We start from the raw sequence: 22,890 nt of genomic DNA on the forward strand, positions 1-22,890 counted from the left end.
GCATTTAATAGGTGTTGTGGGGTGTGTGTGTGTGTGTGTGTGTGTGTGTGTGTGTGTTGTGCCAGGACTAGAGTTTGAAATCAATGCCTAGGCACTGTTCTTGAGCTTTTATGATCAAGGCTAGGGCTCTACCACTTGAGCCACAACTCCGCTTCTGGCTTTTTTTGCTGGTTAGGTGGATGTAAGAGTCTCATGAGTTACTCTTGCCTGGATGTCTTCAAACCCGTGATTCTCACATCTAAGCCTCCTGAGTGGCTAGGATTACAGGCGCGCGTGAGCCCCCGGTGGCTGGCGACATGCTCCTTTCCTCCACAGGCCAAGTGGCTGAGGCCCAGGAATTTCTTGGCAAGGGCTCCTTTCTAGAACCTTGCCTACTATTTACTGGAAGCATGACTGGCCCAGGGCCACAGCACATGGAAGGCTGGGGGGGGTCTTCCTGTGTCTTCATGACTTAGTTTGGGGTTCACAGGAGACTCCCTGATGATCTTTTTTAGGGACACATCCTGTCGCCCTTTCTCTCATCCTCTCTGTTTACACCGTCACTATTTTCCAGCACTGCTTGGGGTGGTGGGGAGGGTGGGACAGGGAGAAGGAGATGGGGGGGCGGACAAGGGACCTAAACATACAGCCACCGCAGCCAAGTTCCCAGCCTGGCATCTCTTCTGGCTTTGGCCTCTCCTGAGGGCCTTGAGGCCTAGCGTCCTCACCGGCCTGGGTGTTTGCATTTTCAGATCGGAGCCTCCCTGTTTGCCAGTAACATCGGAAGTGGACACTTCGTGGGGCTGGCCGGGACGGGCGCCTCCTCTGGCATTGCCATGGGGGGCTTCGAGTGGAACGTGAGTAACATCCCCACAGGGCCTCCTCATTACTACCACAAAATACCCCAGGCCATGGTGGTGCGCCTTAGAGGCAGGGAGCAGGGCACCCATGTACAGGGGGCCCGAGAAGTTGGGTGAGACTAGATCTGGGCTTTTTTCCTTCCCTCCCCCTCCCCCTCCCCCTCCCCCCTCCTTAAATCTTTTTGTGTTGTCACCCAGGTTTGAACTCAGGGCCTGGACAGCGCCTTTGTATTTTTTCTTCAGGCTGGCACTCTTCTTATCACTTGAGCCACACCTCCACTTGCAGCTTTTTGGTGGCTCATTGGAGACTCACAGACTTCCCTGCTCAGACAGGCTTGAATAAGCAATCCTCAGATCCCAGCCTGCTGAGGAGCTAAGACTTTAAAGGCATGAGCCCCTGTGCCAGGCTGAAGCTCAGACTTCTTTTTATGACAACCCTCCCTTTCCAGAACCACCTGGCAGTGTTCTCCATGGCCCAAAGGCCTAACGTGATGCCCCATCTTTTAAAGCACCCATCATCTCCCACTAGACTAAGGAACAGGTCTGGAAGATGTAAAACCTCGTATGGACATGTGTTAGATCAGATCCAAACCAGTGTCTTAGCACTTAGCCAGTTTAGTCAGTAGAAGCCATGGAAATGTCAGGGAGCCCCTCAAAGTTACGCTGGGGTAGAGAGGGAGGGTCAAGGAAAGGGGAGATGGAAGCAAGCTCAGAGCCCTGCCTCTCTACTATCCCAGTAGCATGAGATAGCTACCTTTAGGGCCTCTTACGTTTCCCCTCCCTGTTAAGAAGACGAAGACCCTAGTACCATTCTAGCCAGTTTGGAAATGCTTATCACCATTTTTTCCCTTATTGTTTTTCTCTCAATGTATTTATTTATTTGCCAGTACTAGAACTTGAACTCAGGGCCTCTGGCTCTCTCTTAGCTTTTTGATGCAAAGCTGGCATTCTACCACTCACTCCCCTGCTTCCAGGGTTTTTGGTGGTTAATAGGAGAGAAGAGTCTCTCAGCTTTAGCTGACTGAGGTGGTTTTAGACTACAATTGGATCCTCAGCTCTCAGCCTCCTGAGTAGCTAGGATTACAGGCGTGAGCTTCCAGTGCCTGTTTCACTATTTGTGAACCAGAAAGGAGGTAGAGGGGAATTCACACCTCTGGCTGACACCCCTGGGAATTGTCATGTTTGTGGGTAGCTTCCAAACTTTCTGTGGGCCACCCTGGCAGCAGAGCCCTCCTCCAGTCTCCTGGGTGTACGGACAGAGTTTCCTAGAAGAAAATTCTGGTTGATTTGCCTCAAGCAGCAAGGGATCATTCAGGGATGAGTTAGTTTTTCTTGATTGGAATCTACCTCTTCTTTTTGTTTCAGGCCCTGGTTCTTGTGGTTGTCCTGGGCTGGCTTTTTGTCCCCATTTACATTAAGGCTGGGGTAAGTATCTTCTCCCTTATCTGTATATCTGTAAGGAGGGCAGAGAAAAAAAAATCTCATAAACGTGGGACCAAGGAGAGAGGTCAAGTGGGTTGGCTTCCATTGCCAGGTTGTAAACATAGCTTCTTTGGGCTTCAAGTTCAAGCGTGTGACCTGCAAGATGGTCCCTTGAGCAGCTCTGTTCTGTTCGGACCCTTTGCTTCCTTGAATTACTTATGTGTAATGTCTTTAATTTCTACTCTTAGAAGAGGAGCAGATGCAGAAAAAGCATTCTATTTCCCCTTCATTTATGCACATGAGTAGACCTTATACCTTGAGAATGCAGCTGGAACTCAACTGTCAAATGCATGGTTGGTTCTCTGTCTCTGACATGGATGTGGCATCTCCCAGGCCTAAGTTGACACTTCAGGAGCCAAAGGCAATGTAGGGAACACTCAGGACAGATGCTTCATCTTCTGGAAGTTCCCAGGTGGTGGATAACAGATGTCATAGTGGGGACAAGGGCTTAGTGTGGAGGGAGCAAGACTGGAAGTGAGGTTGGACTTTGCGGAAAGGACCTAGAAGCAGCTTTGGGCAGGCCCGCGGCCACATTCTGTCACACTGCCTGAGTGGAGAGTGCTGGAAGAGGTCAGATTCAGGCGTGGCCAACTTGTTTGGTCCACCGGCAGGATATCAATATCCTTGCCTTGTTTGCAGAGGTGATCTCTAGGGTCATCTCTACAATTACATATAATTTGTTACACAGTACATACATATATTATATTACATAATACATCATATATATCATATGATATATTAAATACTTTTATACTAGATCACATACATGATGCACATAATATAATATCCTATTACACATTGCATATTCTATATTTTAATATCACATGTGGCATATAATACATCATTTAACTACCATATATTAAATAATGTAGAGTTAATTATTTAAATGCCATGTTTTAAATATCATTTGAATATTAAATTATTTAATATACTTGACATATCTTTAAAATATGTAACATAATATAAAGAATATATTATTTAGTATACAACATATGCTATGTGATGCATAATATAGAACATAATTATACATACTGTATGTCATATATAATATAAAACATAAAACATAGTATAATAAATAATAGCTGATAATATAATAAATGTGTATATTTATAAACAATGGGTGTCTATATTTCTATTTATGTTCCCCCTTCTCTGGGCCTGCTTCCTTGGTCGTCACATGTTCATTCAGGGAAGGTGTTTTAGCACACACTTTCTGTGTGTTAGGATAACATCGGCTACTTCTTTAGCAGAGGACTTGAAAGCACACATGGGCTGGAGGTTGGGGCCCATCTGGCTGCATGGCACACTTTCTGAGCCACACTTCTGTGCCTCTGACACCAGGAGGGACTCCGTTTTTCTGTCGGCTTCCACCTTCCGGGAGGCTCCCGCTGTTGGTGACCCGGTCACTGTGGCTGGCCATCACCCCTCTTACCCCCCATGCAGGTGGTGACCATGCCCGAATATCTGCGCAAGCGCTTTGGAGGCAAGCGGATCCAGATCTACCTTTCCATTCTGTCTCTGTTGCTCTACATTTTCACCAAGATTTCCGTGAGTACACTGGCATGGGGGGCCGGGATTCTGCAGCTTCCCCACTCTCACTGGCTAGCAAGCAGCAAGCAGGGCCTCTCTACCCACCGACAGCTCGATTGTTTCCACAAACTTGGCCTGAAAGCCTTCTTGCTCCCCGGGCCAAAGCTCAATTTCATGCATCAAGGAGGCAGTGGCCTTCAAAGGAATTGCTTGTTTGCCTCTGTCATATGGGGTAAAACCATAGCCGGGTTATGCAGGCTCAGTCAGAGCTGTTCTTACTAGAAGATTAAGATGCCATTAGGCCTCAGATCTCAGGAGGCTGAGATCTGAGGACCACTGGCTGAAGCCAGCCCCGGCAGACACATCCAAGAGACTCCTTTCTCCAATTAACACGCAGAAAGCCAGCAGTGGAAATGAGGTTCAAGTGGTAGAGGACCAGCCTTGAGTGAAAGAGCCAAGCAAGAGCACAAGGTCCTGAGTTCAAGCCTGAGTACCAGCATAAACACACAGAATCAAGGTAGTTAGGATCTCATGTAATCCAGCATTTCTATTACTGGGTGTAGAACCAAAGGAAATGAAATTAGCTTCTCCAAGACATACCCATATGTTGATTGTAGCAAGATTCACAACAGCCAAGATAGGGAACCAGTGTGGTTTGTATACACAATAGAGTACTATTAAGGTTTACAAAAGGGAGGAAATCTTGTCATTTGCAATGATGTGAGTGAATCTGGAAAACTTTATAGTAAATGAAATAAATCAGACACAGGACAACAAATACCACTTGGTCTAACTTACATAGTAAGATTAGATATAGAAATAGAATAATGATCATCAGATGCTGGCATGATGGGTGGAGGCTGGAGAGATGTTGGTCCATGGGTATAAAATGCCAGAGAGGTAGGAGAAAAATCAGCTCAGCAGAGCTTCTGGGTATCCACATGATCCCAGTTAATAACAAAGGATTCGATTTGGAAAGTCACGGAGGTTTTCACACATACACAGACACAGACACAGACACAGACACACACACACACACACACACACACACACATTCAAGTATGAGAGATAATTAGCTCAATTGAGCCCTTCAGTAATGTATACACACATCTATATTATTGTTATTATTATTTTTTGAGATACTAGGCATGTGAACTCAAGGCCTTAACTTTCTGGGCAAGTGCTCTACCACTTGAGCCACACCTGCAGTCTTCTCAGTTTTTGCTGGTTAATTTGGAGATGGAGTCTAGCAAGCTTTCCTATCCAGGCTGGATTTTGAACTAGGAGCCTCAGATCTCACCCTTCTGAGTAGAGTGCAGTTGTGAGCCCCTGTGCCCAGCTTACAATAAATCCACTTTTTAAAGCATCATGTTATATATGAGAAATATACATACATTTTCTTTGTCAATTTAGAAAAAGAATTAAGGATTTATATGAGCTGGCTGCAATCTTTTTCTTTTCTTTTTTTTTCTTTTCTTTTCTTGTAAAGGTGAGGTACAGAGGGGCTATAGTTACATAAGTAAGGAAATGAAATGAGTACAATTCTTGTTGAACATTGTTACCCTGGCCTCAATCTTTTTTTTTTTTTTTTTGGTCGTGGGGCTTGAACTCTGGGTCTGGGCGTTGTCTCTGAGCTCTTCAGCTCAAGGCTACCACCCTACCCCTTGAGCCACAGCACCTCTTCCAGTTTTCTAGTGGTTAATTGGAGATAAGAGTCTCATGGACTTTAGTGCCTGGGCTGGCTTTGAACTTCGATCCTCAGATCATAGTCTCCTGAGTAGCTAGGATTACAGGCGTGAGCTACCGTGTCTGGCTGCTGGCCTCAGTCTTAAGACAATCTTTGTGCTCTGATTCCATGTGATATTTTTGATGCTCTTAAATGTGTCCAACCAGTGCCAACCCTGAAAGGGACTGCTGGGCTAATTTATTTGCTTATTCCTATTTCTTTATATTTTGTTTGAGGTAGGTAGGTATCTTAGTCCATTCATGTACTTACTAGCCATTTAAAAAATTTAACTTAGGTATTTATTATCTTTAAATAGTTGTACAAAGGAATTGCCACTCCACAAATTGGTTTTATGAATATTATGCATCTTGACTGATGCCATCCCTTTCATTTTCCCCATCTCTGCTAACCCAAAGCTGGAAGTTTGCCATATCAGATCTCTCAGTCCTACTCTGAGGGCCCTAGCTGATGATGTCACCCAACCCTAACAACCCCCAAAGGTGCCACCTAAGATACTTTGGGGAAGTGAGTACTGGGACAGTTGAAGGAATCAGGTTCTGCAGGATGCGCAGATGGCTCACACCCACCATCCTAGCCACTCAAAAGGCTGAGATCTGAGGATCACTGTTCAAAGCCAGCACTGGTGGAAAAATTCATGAGATCCTTATCTTCAGTGAACTACCAGGAAATGGGGAGTGGTGCTGTGGCTCCAAGTGATAGAGTACTGGCCTTGAGCAAAAGAACTCAGGCCCTGAGTTCAAATCCCACGACGGACAAAACCAAAACCAAAACCAGAAATCAAGTCATGGTTTCATGAGAGAGGGAAGGGCATTGATGTAAGAAGAGAACACAAAATGTAGGTAGAAGGGTGGGGACTGATTACTAGAAGGAACTCTAGGCTGAGGGAGCCGTTCCTCCATTGGGTTTGTATTTAATGAGCATATAGAGAAGGGCTTTCCTTTTTCAGAGGCAAGCATGCTCCAGGTCCACAGGTCAAGCTGGGGAAGGTCTGTTAATTGCAGTTACCATGGAAAGGATAGTCTCTTCCCTGGGAGCTGGCAATAGGGTTGGTCATATAATTAAACCAGTGCCCAATCCTTCTTCCTGCCCTTTTCATCACCTCATCTGTTTTTCGGGTTACTGATTAAACTCCCTTGGACTTGAGATTTTCTGAGTAACTGAGGGGTAGTGTCTTTAGGCTTAGATTCTGATTTATTCTCCGGAAGTCTCAGCTTTTCTTCTTTTTTCCTCCCCCCCCCCCCGATTTTGGATTTGAATTGCACTTGATTTCTGAGGGTTTTTTTTTTTTTTTTTTTGGTGTCAGTCCTCGGGCTTGAACTCCTTGAGCTTTCTTAGGGCTGGTGCTCTACCACTTGAGCCACAGCACCACTCCTGGCTTTTTCTGTGTATGTGGGTACCAAGGAATTGAACCCAGGGCTCCATGCATGCTAGGCATGCACTCTACCACTTGGCCCCACTCTGGCCCCACTGAGATTCTTCACTGGGGATTGTGAGTGTCATCCCACCCCCCTGTGAAACAGAATCACAGATTAACATCATCCATTTGCATCCACACACGGAGATGTCCACGCATACGCACGTGCACACGTGGCCATGTGTACATATATGGATGTGTTGTTTTTTTTTTCTATGTTTTTTGGCACTAGCCTTGAACAAAAAGCAAAACAAACTCCCCCAAAAATGCTGCCCCCCAAAATCCTTCGAGGACATCACCCAGTCCCTGAGTTCAAGCCCCAGGACTGGCACACACACACACACAAAGGAACATGTCTAAAAAGTCAATATACTCAGGGAAATCTTTCTTCCTCTTCCCCCACCCTAAAATCTCCCTCCTTCCCTTCCCTTCTCCTTCCCTCCTTCTTTCTATTTGAACTTAAGGCCTGGGTACTGTTTCTGAGCTTCTCTCCCTCCCCCCCCCCCCCCGTGCCCCTCACCTCAAAACTAACACTCAACTAGTTGAGCCACTTGTTAATCTCCATTTCCAGGTTTTTGTTTTTCTTTACTTTTCTAGTTAGTTGGAGATAAGAGGCACACAGATTTTTCTACCTGGACTGACTTTGTATTGTGATGTTCAGATCTCAGCCTCTGGAGTTGCTAGCATGACAGGCGTGAGTCATTGGCACTCAGCCTTTGCTGTCTTCCAGGTCTTATATTCCCCAAGTACAGAGTAGATCTCAGGAAAACAGAGCTAGCGAACTGAACCTGACATTATAAGTGAGTTCCCAAAATAAGGAATGGGAAGGATCTAGGATCCTGGTAAATTATGCTTGTAAATTCCACTGATTCAACATGAGTCATGGAGCAGAAAAATTGAAAAAGAATCACACTGAATTAGCTGAATCTGCCAGGAGCTCAGTATACAGGAATACAGGATCGTGGATTAAAGAAAGATAAAGAAAACCTGTTAATAAAGTATTGTGTGTGTGGTTTGCAATACATGAGAAGAGGAAAGGCCTTTGAGAGCCACCTCAGGACTGAAGAGCTGCAATCCGATAGTTTTGGCAGAATATGAGACTCTAACAGGTGCATCATGGGTGAGAGCCAGATAGCAAGGGGAAAATGGAGTCATATAATTTGAGGGTAGGGATGGGATGGGAAAAGCTGAGGAGGATTCATAAAAGGGGTGATATGGATCAAGACATGTTGTCTTCATAAATCTGACTTGTTGAATTGAAATCCATTTGTACAACTACTTAAACATAAAAATAAAAGCCATACCAAAAGCCAAGCAAAACCTAAAGGCTGCCATCTTGTGGTCTTGAGTTCTAAGATCCAATGCACATCTTAAACTCCTGAATTTTATTGACCCTTGTGAACGAACTCCTGCTTTTATCAAGTTCTGAGAAGCATTCTGTTCTTCAAGATATCCGAGCACAGTGTATCTTAGTCAAATATGCTAAATCACTTGAGATAATACGTCCTATTTTATGCTTTGCACGTGACAGCTAAATGTCCCTGTTCATATTTCCCCTGGGCAATTATCAGAGATCATGAGGGCAATAAACTTTTATGGCAATTCTACCATACATTTTGGAGCCTTAGGTCAAGATAAAAAGCTTTGGCTTTTGATGAAGGTTTGGCTATTAAATTGCCTGTCCGTTCACTTTCACAAATGGAAAGAGAAAATGGGAGCCATGAGCTTTTGCTGCCTGAAACTTCTTTGCCTCAAGCAGGATTTACTGGAAGGCTCAGATACATGTGGGTTAGGGCAAAAATGGGCAGAGAGCACACACACAGAGAGAAAAATCACAGCATCTTAACACATCAGAGTGGAGGTTCAACAAGGAATCTGGGACTCAGTGCAAGTAGAGGCTCTGCTTTTAGAGGTTTTCCAGTTGAGGCCCTAATCTTTAAACTGGGGAGAGGATGCCCTCTACACTATACTTTAATTGTTCTTTAAGAGTGCCCTGGACATGGCTCATCCAAACTTGCAAAACAATGGGAACCATGCCTTGAGTCAAAATCCAACCTTAGTATCTGCTGTGTCAATAAAGTTTTATTGGAACACAGCCCAGTCCATTTGTTTACTCTCCTCGGTGTCTGCTTTTATGTTGCCATGGCTGTTGGTCAGAGATGGCCTGGTCCAAGAGGCCAAAAACATTTCCTACCTGACTCTGTACAGAAAAAAGTTTGTCAAAAGTATGCTCCTTAACCTCCAGGAATGTACTTTTCAAACCTCATTTTAAGGTGGTTTTGCGTAGCAGCATTGGACAAGTTCCTTTCCCCTCCTCTTCTCTCTCTTCTTCTTCCCTCCCTTTACCTTCCCTTCCCACATCTTTCTTCTCCTCCCTTCCCCTCTTCTTTCCTTTCTCCTCCTCTTTGTCCCTTTCTTCCCCTCCCTTTTCTTCTTTCCCTTTCCTTTCCTTTCTACCGCTTTTCATTTCATTCTCTTGATTTCATCCTTCCTCTTTCCCTCCATTCCTCCATCCTTGTCTCTCTCTTTCCTCTCTCTTCTTCATGGACTTTCCTGCCCTGGTTGGTTTTGAACCACCATCCTCAGATCATCTCCTGAGTAGTTACGAGCTGGAACCCAGCTTTCTAAATCTCCTTTGATCCTAGTTTCCTCTTTCCCAAAAGATGACTACTGACTTAAACCTGGTTTATATTATTCTTGCCGATATTTTATGTTTGATATAGATATATGGCTATGCATCCTTTATGAATATGTTGTGCTTTAAAATTTCTGCTCTACTTTTGAAACTTTGAGGAAAATATATCAACGATATTTAAGAAGATCTCAGGGTAGAAAAATACTCAGAATCTTATAACTTTAATACAATATTTTTCTATTTTGGCATTGCTTGTATACCCAATAGTGTGTATTCTAGGGTCACAATGAAAGCACACAAACCAGCGGGGGATTTAGCTTAGAGCTAGAACATTTGTCTTGCATGTAGAAGACTCTGTGTTAAGTCCCTAGTGCCAACAATCAAATATACCTGGAAAGAAAAATTATAGGCTGTTCTTTTCTTACCAGGCTTGAACTCAGGGTCTCACAGTCTCCTTTGGCTTGTGCTCACAAGCTGGTACTTTACCACTTGAGCTGTGCTTCCAGTCAGGCATTTTGCCAGTTAATGAAAAATGGAATCTGAAGAACCTTTCTACTAGGGTTGGCTTCAAAACCGCAGGTCTCAGCTTTCTGGTGAGATAGGGTTACAGGACGCAAGCTGTGCCTGCCCAGCAGGGGACTCTCTTCCTCTGGCTGTTGCAGAATCTAGAGGTTTTTGGGGCTACCAGCTTTTCCCACTCCCAGCCACTGAGAGCCCAAAGCCTCTGGAGTTAAGACTTCCTGTTTAAAGATGAGTACACTGAGAAGCAGTAGAGAGGATAAATATTTTGCCTTGCAGGCTTACAGTGGCCAGACTTAAATCTCAGGTTCTCTGAGCACCAGTCCTGGGAATGGAGTGGGTTTTTTGTTTGTTTGTTTGTTTTTTTCCCCAAGTCACCATCTCTCTTCTTATTGGCTAGCTCTGCCTGTCCTTCAGCTGGTGATGACGTTTGGTTTCCTGGGGTCAGAGGGGAGGGTTGGGGGTTCTGCAGCAGAGGCATGGGGTCCTCAAAAGTTCTAGCAAGAGAGGGGGCAGATTTGCTCTCCAGGGCTCAAACATAAAGAAATAAGCATCGAATTGTTATTAGATCAAATACTAGAGGCAGGGCCTGGAAGGATTTCTCAATCTCTTTCATATCACTATAACAATATTGAAAATTGGTTAATTTACAAAAGCATGGAGATTTATTCCATATAGTTTTAGAAACTGATTTGTCCCATAGTTCAAACCATGAGGGCTGCTTTGTGTGTCTCTCACAGTGAGAGGAAGCTCGAAAGCTCAGCTTCCTCCCTCCTCCCTCCCTCCCTCCTCCCTTCCTCCCTCCTTCCCTCTATCCCTTTCTTCCTTCTTCTCTTCTCTTCTCTTCTCTTCTCTTCTCTTCTCTTCTCTTCTCTTCTCTCCTCTCCTCTCCTCTCCTCTCCTCTCCTCTCTTCTCCTCTCCTCTCCTCTCTCCCCCTCCCTCCCCTCTCCTTTCCCGTCTCCTCCTCTCCTCTCCTCTCCTCTCCTCACTTCTCTCCTCCCTTCTTTTCCTTGTTTTCCCTTTCATTTCCTTTCTCTGTACTGACACTGGGACTTGAACTCAAGGACTCAGTGTTGCCCCTTAGCTTGTACTCTACCACTTCAGCCACAGCTCCATTTTTGGCTCTTTCCTACCTGGTCAGCTGCTGGCTGACTCCAGCTTTCTGAGTAGCTGGATTACAGGTATGAAACACTGGTACTCATTCTGACACTCTCCCTCTCCCTCTCCCTCTCCTTCCCTCCCTCCCTCCCTCCCCTCTCTCTCCAGTAATATCAAACAGGGTCTCTAGCTCCAAGTACTAGCAACAATATGGATTTGGGAACTGGGGTTCCGATGCGTGAACTTTTGGGGATATCCACTGAAACTCTAGAGGAAAGGAATCTAGTTTGGGGGGACCTGAGCTACTGGAGAGCTCTGGGGAGCCAGAGTGGGGCAGAGGAAGGGGAGGGATGAAGAATAGAGAGGAGCTATAACCGATCTGAGTTAAAAAACAAACAAACTGTATTAGATTTTGTGTAACATAAAACCTCATACATCCCATTCAGGGAAAGTCTAGTTTATTCTCCAGCTGAAGACTTGAGAAAATTCACCATGACCATCTCTGAATACTACCCTTTCTTATGCTGGTGTGATTGTTTTGAAGAGACCATGAACATTGATTTTGGGAGACCCTAGCGCCATCTGCTGGTCAACATTAGCAACTAGCCCATCCTGCCAAGTAGAAGATTCCTTATGGGACAGGGAGAAGAAAGAGAGATGGTATAAGGATTGCATTAAGAGCATAATTAGTGGGTTCAGGAGCAAAGAGGGAACAAGTGCCTGGAGGAGAGAGATCATTTAGTTAGAATCACTTCTGAAGAAAGCCTACCATGTCAGAGGGGTTTGGTGACGTTCTGGGTGTGTTTGAGTTAAGATGAACCCTTTGTGGGTTGGGAAAATACAATTCTGAATCATGCTGAAGTTTCTCTCCACTCCAGGAGTGGTGGTAATGGTGCTGAGTTTCTATTCATCGGTCCAGAAGAAATGAGACTTGCTTTTGGGAACTGATCTGATAAACTATGTTCACTACAGTCTTAAAAACCAACCCACATTTTCTGGGCGCCATGTCTCATGCCTGTAACCATAATTGCTTAGGAGGCTGGGATCTGAGGATCGAGGCAAAGCCAGCCAGGGCAGGAAAGTTGTCGAAACTCTTATCTCTAATTAATCACCAAGAAGCTGGAAGTAGACATGTGGCTCAAATGGTAGAGTGCTAACCTTGAGCATAAAAGCTCAGAAATAGCACTCGGGCCCTGAGTTCAAGACCCAGGACTCACACACACACAACAACAACAACAACAACAACAAACCCTCCCCACCGTGAGTGACTACTAGCAAGTCTATAGGTGGGTTGGAGATAAGGTATTGATTATTGTTCCTTAGCAAAAGTCTTTTTGAATTTTTTTTGTGATATTACTGATGAACTCAGGGCCTTGCACTCTTCCTTAGTTGTTTTTTTTTTTTTTTTTTCTCTCTCTCAAGGCTAGTACTTTACCACTTGAGCCACACCTCTACTTCTGGTGTTTTTTTTTTTTTTTTTAACTTTTCTTTTTGCCAGTCCTAGGGCTTGAACTCAGGGTCTGAGCACTGTCCTTGGACTTGTTCAAGGCTAGAGCTCTACCACTTCAGCCACAACACCATTTCCGGTTTTTTCTATGTATATGGTACTGAGGAATCGAACCCAGGTCTTCATGCATGCTAAGCAAACACTCTTACTGCTAGGCCAAACTCCAGGCCATACTTCTGTTTTTTTGCTAGCTACTTGGAGTTAAAAGTTTTTGATTCCAACCTTGAGCCTCAGATCTTCCTATGTAGCTAAGATTATAGGCATGAGCCACCTGATGTACAGCAAAAAAAAGACCTTCATAGTTAAGTTTAGAAGCATCCTATACTATCCTTTTAGAGATTTATAGTCTGTGATCTACACTAAAGGATTGGAGAAATTATATAGCAAAGAAGCTGGCTTATGTGCTTGCACAAAAACTCAGGTTTAATTCCTCAGTACCACATGCATAGAAAAAGCCAGATGTAGTTCTGTGGCTCAAGTGGTAGAGCTCTGGCCTTGAGAAAGCCCAAGGACAGTGCTCAGGCCCTGAGTTCAAGCCCCAGAGCTGGCAAAAGAAAAAGAAAAAGAATATGATTTACATTTATTAGATCACAGGTCTTTTTGGTCATGGAATCTTTTTTTCCTCATGAAGACCCAATTATCACCTTGACTCACACTTGCTTGGGAGCTTAGAAATGGAGAACAGGCCCTGTTGTTTGTTGGCCCTTCTCACCCCTAACTCTGTTTCTCCTCGCCTTCTAGGCAGACATCTTCTCTGGGGCTATCTTCATCAATATGGCCTTGGGTCTGGATATTTACTTGGCCATAATTATCTTATTAGCAATCACCGGCCTTTACACAATTACAGGTAAGTCCATTCAAATGCACTGGCAGTTCAAGCCCAGGATAAATAGAACTTAAGCAGTGTGGGGCCTTGTCTTGAGGAAGAGAGATACCCTAAGGACATCGCTGGAGAATGAGTGTCTGCTTGTTCTCTAAGTCACATCAATAACTGCTTCCAGAAAGGCTCAATGGTGACTGGTACAGTCAGGACAGCTTTGATTGTGTGTGTGTGTGTGTGTGTGTGTGTGTGTGTGTGTGTGTGTGTGTGTGACAGTAATGGGTTTGAACTCAGGGCCTCATGCGCTTTTTCACTCAAGGCTGGCCTTCTGCCACTTTCAGCTTTTGGGTGGTTCATTGAAGATAAGAGTCTCTTACATTTGTCTGCCCAAGATGGTTCTAAATCATGACCTTCAGATCTCAGTCTCCTGAGTAATCAGGATTACAAGTGTGAGCCATGGGTGCCAGGGCAGCTTCTTCTAGGAGCTTAGGGGGAGCTGGACTCAGGTGCAGGAAGAAGTGAGATTAGGGGGTGGAAGCAGGGGCAGAGCTGGCACAGGAGGAGATATGGTGATCTAGCAGACAAGCTTGGCTGGATGATGGTGGTTGGGGGGAAGTGGTACGAGAGGGGGTATGGAGCGTAAGGCCTTTAGTTCAAGTAATGCATAGAGGAAACCAGATAGAAGTATCACAGTTTAAAGCAAGCCAGGGAAGGAAAGTCTATGAGAATTGTATCTCCAACGAACTACCCAAAAGCCAGAACTGGAGGTGTAACTCCAGTGGTAAAAGCCAAGTGAGAAACCTGGCTACTCAGGAGGCTGAGATCTGAGAATTAAGGTTCAAAGCCAGCCTGGACACTAAAGAACGTGAGGCTCTTATCTCCAGTTAATCAGTAAGAAATGGGAAGTGGCACTTGGCTCAAGGGGTAGGGCGATAGCCTTGAGCTGAAGAGCTCAGGGACAGTGCCCAGGCCCAGAGTTCAAGCCCCATGACCGACCAAGCCAAGTGAGAGAGTGAGGCCCTGAGTTTAAGCCTCAGAACTGGCATTAAACAAACAAACAAATGGAGAAATCTTCTTTCTCCATGGTCTCAAAACCATCTGCATGTAAATCCGAAGCTGGGTACCCTGAGTAGCAAGTATTGAGAAGGGGATGGAAGGGGAGGGAGGGGGAGGGCTAAGTGATGGGGGTGTGGGTTGGCCAACACACGAAGTCAGCCCTGTTGTCTGTTGCCTTCTTTCCTGCTTAGGGGGCCTGGCGGCTGTCATTTACACAGACACTTTGCAGACAGCGATCATGCTCGTGGGCTCTATCATCCTGACTGGCTTCGGTAAGTACGGCTAGGGCAGCAGACGTTTGAGATGCTAGGGAGAGAAAAGCCAGTTCAATCCCTCCAGCTGCCACAGGCCCGGGCAGTGAACTTGAGTGCTCTCTGCTCCTCCAAGGGAGCCATGGTGGTGGGTATGGGAGGACTCAGGTTGGGACAGGAGTAGGGAGCACCTCGACTCCTGCCGTTCTGTGTAGCCTGGGTCATTGTGCTCCTGTCTACAGAAATGAAGTTGAGAGAGGAGCCAGGCCCTGGTGGTTCACGCCTGTAATCCTAGCTACTCAGGAGGCTGAGATCTGAGGATCAAGGTTCAAAGCCAGCCTGGGCACAAAAGTCTGTGAGACTCTTATCTCCAATTAACCACCAGTAAACAGAAGTGGTGCTGTGGCTTAAGTGGAAAAACACTAGCCTTGAGCTGAAGAACTCAGGGATAGCAACCAGGCCTAGAGTTCAAGCCCCATGTCTGACCCGACCCCCCCCCCCAAAAAAAATGTGTGTGTGTGAGTGTGCGTGTGTCTTGGTGCTTGAACTAAGGGCCTGGCACTATCCCTGAGCTGTTTTACCTATGGCTAGTATTCAGCCACTTGAGTCACAAATCCACTTTCAGCTTTTTTTTTTGGTGGTTAATTAGAGATAAGAGTTTCATGGACTTTTTGTGCCTGGCTGGCTTTGAACTGGGATCCTTAGATCTCAGCCTCCTGAGTAGCTAGGATGACAGGCGTGAGCCACTAGTGTCCTGCTCAAAATACCTTTTATTTTTAGGTACACAAGACCCTCTTGGGTGACCTGCAAAGACTCTTTCCTACTTGCTACCATTCAGGTTTCTATAGCTTGCATTTGTTTTGTCCTCATAGATCCATACCAGCAAGGAGGAGGCTGGCTGACTTAGTCAAGGATGCAGAGCTGACGGGTGGCAGGGTTCCAAATTCCTCATTCATTCCTCAGCCATCTGCTGCATTGCTGGTGACAGCTCTGCCTCCAGGCTCCTCAGTCTATGTTCTGAATTCCAAGGATCATGGCTGACAAGGAGGGAGAAATAAACAGTAGAATCTTTTGCATATGGTCTAAAACCAAAGCCTTCTATTATTATTATTATTATTATTATTATTATTATTATTATTATTATTATTCAGTTTTTGTATTGGTCCTGAGACTTGAACTAAGGGCCTGGGCACTGTCCCTGAGGGTCTTTTTTTCCTTCAAAGTTAGTGCTCTACTACTCAGGCCATAGCTCCACCTCTGGCTTTTGGAAGGTTAATCAGAGATAAGACTTTCATGGATTTTCTTGCCTGGGCTGGTTTTGAAACCATAGTCTACAGATCTCAACCTCTTGATTACAGGGCTCAGCATCAAAATCTTCCTTGAAAGAGTGAAAACAGCTTCCTCTTTGTGAAATGGTTTATAAATGAAACTTTTTTTTCCCCCTCAAGGTATTGCCTCAAAAGAGCCCCTAGCAGGGCTTAAAGTAGTTCAGAATCCCATTTGATGGATGAGAAATGTGAGGCCCGGGATGGGTAGGCAACTTGTTCAAGGCCACACAGTAAAAAAACTCTCTTAGATGCTGAGGGTCTCAGTGTCTCAGACACCCACAGAAAAAACCAGTTTGTGTATATATATAGAGAGAGGGGGGGGGGAGAGAGTGTTTGAAAGTATTTACGATACTTGTGTTTGTACCACGTTCTCCAGCTTTCCATGAAGTGGGAGGGTATGAAGCCTTCATGGAGAAGTATATGAATGCCATCCCCACCTTGATTACGGATGGAAATATCACCATCAAGGAAGAATGCTACACCCCAAGGGAGGACTCCTTCCATATCTTCCGTGATCCCATCAAGGGAGACATCCCATGGCCCGGACTCATCTTCGGACTAGCCATCCTTGCCTTATGGTACTGGTGCACAGATCAGGTACTGGAGTGGGACAGACGTGGTGGACGGGCTCTCCCCTGGTTTGTTGAGGTGAAGAAAACTGGGAGAGAGCCAGGCCACGGGTGGCTCACGCCTGTCATTGTAGTTACCCAGAAGGCTGAGATCCGAGGATCTAGGATCACAGCTAGCCAGGTCAGGAAAGTCCTGGGAGTCTTCTCTCTTCAATTAACCACCAGATAACCAGAAGTGCAGCTAGGGTTCCAGGCGGTAGAGCATTAGCCTTGAATAAAAGAGCTCAAGGACAGTGCTCAGTTCCCTGAGTTCCAGTCCCATGTCCACAGGCCACGGACCCAGGATGGGGAATCTGGGTTAAGGGGGCGGGCCTGGGGCAGGCTGGACCCCTTCCTCACTGGGTTTCTCTGGGACAGGTCATTGTGCAGCGCTGTCTCTCAGCCAAGAACATGACGCACGTGAAGGCCGGTTGCATCCTGTGTGGCTACCTGAAGCTTCTGCCCATGTTTCTCATGGTGATGACAGGAATGATTAGCCGAATTCTCTACACAGGTGATTCCTGAAAGGCCTGGCGAGCTTCGCCTCGTAAAGCCCCAGTGACGAGGCATCATGGTAGCTTTTGAGACAAGGGGCAAGTTGAGAGGGCTCTTGGAGCTGTCTTTCCTAGTTTGTTTTTCTCCTCTTAACTGTTTCTCTGTTCTTTTCTCTTCCCTTCCCTCTCCTCTTTTCCTCTCTTCTCCCTTCTTGGCTTCTCTCCTTCCTTCCCTTCCTCCTTCCTTGTCTCCTCTCTTCTTTATTTTGGGTGTATTGTTGCTGGGGTTTGAACTCAGAGTCTCACACTCTTACTTGGGTTGTTTTTTACTCAAAGCTGACATTCTACCACTTGAGCCATACCCCCATTTCTGGCTTTTTGCTGGTTAAAGTTTAGAGGTAAAGGACTCATGAACTTTGCTGCCTGGGCTGGCTTTGAACTGCAATTCTAAGATCTCAGCCTTCTGAGTAGCTAGGATTACAGGCCGGAGCTACCGTGCATGGCTAGTTCCTTGTTTTAATAAGTGTGCAATTGTTTTCTCTTTTCTTTTTTCTTTTTTGTCAGTCATGGGGCTTGAACTCTGGGTCTGGGCCTTGTCCCTGAGCTCTTAAGCTCAAGGCTACCATCTTACCCTTGAGCCAAGCCCCACTTCCCATTTTCTAGAGGTTAATTGGAGATAAGAGTCTCAGGTCCTTTTGTGCCCCAGCTGGCTTTGAACCTTGATCCTTAGATCTCAGCCTCCTGAGTAGCTAGGATTACAGGCGTGAGCCTCTGTGCCCAGCCTTCCTTTTTCTTTTCTTCATCTCTCTTCTTCCTTCTATCCCTGCCTCCCTCTCTCCCTCATCCCTCCCCATCCATTCTCCCTCCTTTCCTCTCTCCCTCTTTTCTTTCCTTTCTCTTTGCTTCTGTCTCACTCTCCAAACTTTCTAAAAACACAACATGCCTCCAGGTTGTCTCTTCCAGCTACAGTAGTAGTAGTTCTTTCCCCTCTCCTACTGCAAAGTTCTAGGGATGTCTAGAATGTTGTTTGATAGTTGTACTGTCAAAGGGCCCAGTCAGTCTCTACCTGCCTCTGGCTGTGAGCCCTGGTTTCCTGTACTTTGAAGGTTAAAGGTGCCCTGAGCCTTGTGCCTTGAGTCTTCCTTGGTCCTTAGTGATTTTTCCAGAGTGGCCATTTACATGATGATGGTGATGATGGTGATGATGGTGATGATGATGATGGGAAGGAGGAGAATGTTAGTCATCATGAGTCAAAATAATTTCCTGAAACGTGAAACGATGTAGTGAAATGAGACAGTTGGGTGGTGCCCTTCCACATAAAGTCAGGACATCCAGACCTCCTGGCCCTGGTTCGTCATTACTGGCTCTCCTCCTCTTCTTTTGGCTCTTTAGTTATAAGAAAAATGTAGTCACCTTCTGCATTCTGGACTTTCATATTCATAGATTGAACCAAGTGCACATTTGAGAATATGCAGAAAGATTTGTATGTTTACTGACTCTGTCTATACTTTTGCTGTTGTTTGTGGTTCTGTTTTGGTGCCAGTCCCGAGGTTTGAACTTAGGACCTGGGTGTTCTTTCTGGGCTTTTTTACTCAAGGCTAGCACTCTACCACGTAAGCCACAGCTCTACTTCTGGCTCTTTTGTATTGGCCAATTGGAGATAAGAGTCTCCTGGGCTGGCTTCAAACCATGATCTTCAGATCTCAGCCTCCTGAGCAGCAGCTAGGATTATAGGTACAAGTCATTAGTGCCTGGTTTTGACATTTTTTTCTTGTCATCTTTCCCTAAAAAAAAAACCCAACAACTATTTACATAGCACTTTATATCCTATGGGGTATTGTAAGCAATAATTATACATGATAATTAGGCATTTAAAAAATAAGCTGATTGAAAGCATACAGAAACACAAGCATTGGGCTATATATAAGACACTATGCTGTTATATATAAGAGTCTCATGAATTTGAAGACACTGGTTTGTACCTGGAGGGGTGTCCTGGAATCTGTCCTCGAGGGACACGGAAAGGTGACTCTAGCTCATTCAATAGCTCATTACGTATACTTAATGAACTAGAAGGAGAGCGAATCAAAACTAAATGAGATGCACTTGTAGTAAATGCTTAATAAATACTTATCTCCATTTGATACATATTTATAGAATTCTGTCTCCTCTCTCTCTCTCTCTCTCTCTCTCTCTCTCTCTCTCTCTCTCTCTCTCTCTCTCACACACACACACACACACACACACACTCACACACACATACACAGCCTCAAAATGAGGAGTTGCAAAATCACCATTATTTTTGGGAGAAAAGAAGAGAATGATTACTGTTGAGTTGCAGACAGTTAGCTAAGGTTGAAGATTGTACCTCCTCCCTCTCACCCTGAGATTTCTGTTTCCTTTTCCTCCTCTGCCTTCCTTCTGAGTAGGCAGGCATCTGGGGACTATGGAGGCCACAAAGGCAGAGACAGGGCATGGAAGGACTCAGCTGGGAGACAGATTCATGGTGTTATGAGGGCCTTGTGTAGGAATGCCTTGTTGGAAGCCCGTTTTTTGAAAGTAAACTTTGGGATGCTTTTCCCAGTGTCTGCTTACTGACGTCATATTTCCTCTCTCCCTCTCCAGATAAGATCGCCTGTGTCGTCCCCTCTGAATGTGAGAAATATTGTGGCACTAAAGTTGGCTGTAGCAACATTGCCTACCCAACCTTGGTGGTGGAACTCATGCCCAATGGTGAGTATTTCTTGGAAGGCTGGAAGGATCGTTATCGGAGGCTGATTTGATTTGGGCTCCATCTAGAATCCTCTCTCTCTCTCTCTCTGTCTCTCTCTCTCTCTGTCTCTCTCTGTCTCTCTCTGTCTCTCTCTGTCTCTCTGTCTCTCTGTCTCTCTCTCTCTCTCTCTCTCTCTCTCTCTCTCTCTCTCTCTTTCTCTCTCTGTCAGTACTGGACTTTTGCTGAGCTTTTCTGGCGTTCAAGGCTCTACCATTTGAGCTATAGCTCTACTTCTGGCTTTTTCATGATAACTGATTAACTGGAGATGAGAGTTTCCAGAAAATCAGAAAAGGAAGTCTTTATAGTTTATCGCAAAAAGCTTTAGATGAGCCCATAAAAGTTTATTTATAGATATAAAACTGAAAGAATGGCAGAATCTTACCATTGTATGATCAACTACAAAGAAGTTTTCATCATCCCGTAAAGGCTTCATATCTGCCACCCTACCTGTAACCCTAGGTACTTGGATGGCAGAGATGGGGGAGGATCAAGATTTGAGGCTAACCTAGGCAAAAAAAATATTAGCAAGACTCCATTTCAACAAATAAGGCCCAGGGTGGCATCTTATCTTTATAATCCCAGCTACATAGACAGTGTAGTCTGAGGCCAGACAAAAAGCATGAGACACTATTTGAAAAATAAAGGAAAAAAAGGGCTCAGGGTTGGGGGGTGAGGGTATGACTTATGTGGAGAGTACTTGTCTAGTGTATTACAAGGTCCTGAGTTCAAACTCTAGAACAAAATTAAAAAAAAGAAGAAACTCTGTGCAATCACTGATAATACATTCTCTATAGATTTACCTGTGCTGTACATAGGCAGAGAGAAACAATTACACCTATAATTGGTTCTTTATGTTTGGCCTCTTTGCTTTGGATTGGTTTCAAGGTTCATTCATTTTGTAACATCTGTTTGCGCACCATTCCTTTTTATGAATGAATGAACAGTGATGATTCCATTCCATTCAATTTTATGATCATCCATGAGGGAATACTATTCACTCATAAAAAAAGATGTCCAGTGGATAAACAGTTGTTGCCCAGTGTTTACCCCTTAGTTGAGAGACATTTGTTTCTTCTTTTCTGCTAATGTAAAAAAAATTCAAGAGGAGCACTGGAGGCTCTCTCTCTCTCTCTCTCTCTCTCTCTCTCTCTCTCTCTCTCTCTCTCTCTCTCTCTCACACACACACACACACACATATACATATTTTGTGCCAGTCCTGGGGCTTGAACTCAGGGCCCAAGCACTGTCCTTGGCTTGTTTTCAAGGCTAGGGCTCAACCACTTGAGCCATAGCACCACTTCCAGCTTTTTTTCTGTATGTGGTACCGAGGAATTGAACCTCTTTGTGCATGCTAGGCAAGCACTCTACCACTAGGCCAAACTCCAGGCCCCAGTGGAACTCCTTTGAATAAAGTTTAGCATAATAAATACAAAGTTCCAACTTGTGGTGTATGTGTGGGGGGCGTCAGACTAATGGAGACAGGAAAGGGGTTCAGATGCAGTCATAATATTCAATGTACATATGTGAAGATGGAATGAGGTAAATTAGGGGGCCGGATGGGGCTGGTGGGAGAGAATGATGAATGGGGTGATCGTGACCAAGGTGCATGGTGCTCACAAACTCACATATTGAACTGAAACCCCTTTATATCCACAGTTCATGTCTTACACATCTATTCTAGAAAGGATAAGTTGGAGACTATGACAGGATTTTGGAAGGCAAACAAGGCTGAGTCCTCATATTTAGAAGATAGATTAAAATGCACTGGAATGTGATGCATTATACAAGATTCTAGATACTCACACCCAGTGAGACCAAAAGAGAGAAACCCAAAGGCACCATGCCTTTATATAAAATAATACACACACGGAAACGAACTCGAAGCTATGGAAACACAGGGCTTATCTACTTCCTTATTTTTAGTTTTGAGTTTTTGATGATTCTATCTTCTTTCCCTAACGCATGGTGTATTCAAGCATCCACGCTCGGGAGGGTGGAGGGAGGGCACAGAACTCGAGGGAAAAAAGGGTGACATAGGGCAGCAGTGGGGCTCATGGGACGTGGAGGAAAGTGCACGGGCGGAGACATGCCATTTCACTTCCTCCGTACATCACCCCTCTAATAATAATAAAGTCAATTAATTCAAAAAATACCAAGTCCTGGGGTCTGGCCATGGCACTGAGAGCTCATGTCTTCTCCAGGGCTTCGAGGCCTAATGCTGTCTGTCATGATGGCCTCTCTCATGAGCTCGCTGACCTCCATCTTCAACAGCGCCAGCACCCTCTTTACCATGGACATCTACACCAAGCTCAGGAAAAAAGCCAGCGAGAAAGAGCTCATGATCGCGGGAAGGTAAGTGAGCCTTCCTCCTGCCGTAAGAGCTGGCTGGATCATCTCCAGTAATTATTAGGACCTGAAGTCAAACTCCAAAGTAGATACCTTCACTTAGACCTTCTCATTGAGGAGCAAGAATGAGAAGATAATAATAATAGTTGTTTCTTTTAAACTATTGATTGAGTGATCTTTGTTCCTCAAATCTCAAAGTGGGGGTATGGCCCTATGGAACCTCTTTTCTTTCCTTTTTTCTTCTCTTCCAGTTCTCTGGGGTGTGAATTCAAGGTCTTGTACTTATTCAGTTTACTGTTTGGCTTATACTCTACTGCTTGAATGAATGTGCTTCTTGTTTTCTGTTACCGTGGTTCCATTATACAGCTTTGTATTTGTAAAGGTACATATATGTGTATGCATTTGCTTGTGATATGTTTAGATGTGTGTGTGTGTGTGTGTG

At 44.9% G+C, this 22,890-nt stretch overlaps 1 protein-coding gene across 1 annotated transcript in view; it reads left to right on the forward strand.

The window, feature by feature from the left end:
* Slc5a1 (solute carrier family 5 member 1) overlaps positions 1-22,890 on the forward strand; it is a 60,723-nt gene that overhangs the window by 26,673 nt on the left and 11,160 nt on the right. The window contains exons 3-11 of the mRNA XM_090320150.1: positions 732-836; positions 2,205-2,264; positions 3,765-3,869; positions 13,514-13,619; positions 14,840-14,920; positions 16,604-16,824; positions 17,214-17,349; positions 19,955-20,062; positions 22,304-22,454. Coding sequence (XP_090176276.1) covers positions 732-836; positions 2,205-2,264; positions 3,765-3,869; positions 13,514-13,619; positions 14,840-14,920; positions 16,604-16,824; positions 17,214-17,349; positions 19,955-20,062; positions 22,304-22,454 — 1,073 coding nt within the window. The remainder of the gene's footprint in view (positions 1-731; positions 837-2,204; positions 2,265-3,764; positions 3,870-13,513; positions 13,620-14,839; positions 14,921-16,603; positions 16,825-17,213; positions 17,350-19,954; positions 20,063-22,303; positions 22,455-22,890) is intronic.

This window comes from Megascapheus bottae, chromosome 28 (assembly GCF_031878675.1).
Source record: "Megascapheus bottae isolate mThoBot1 chromosome 28, mThoBot2.hap1, whole genome shotgun sequence".
NCBI classification, from domain to species: Eukaryota; Metazoa; Chordata; class Mammalia; order Rodentia; family Geomyidae; genus Megascapheus; species Megascapheus bottae.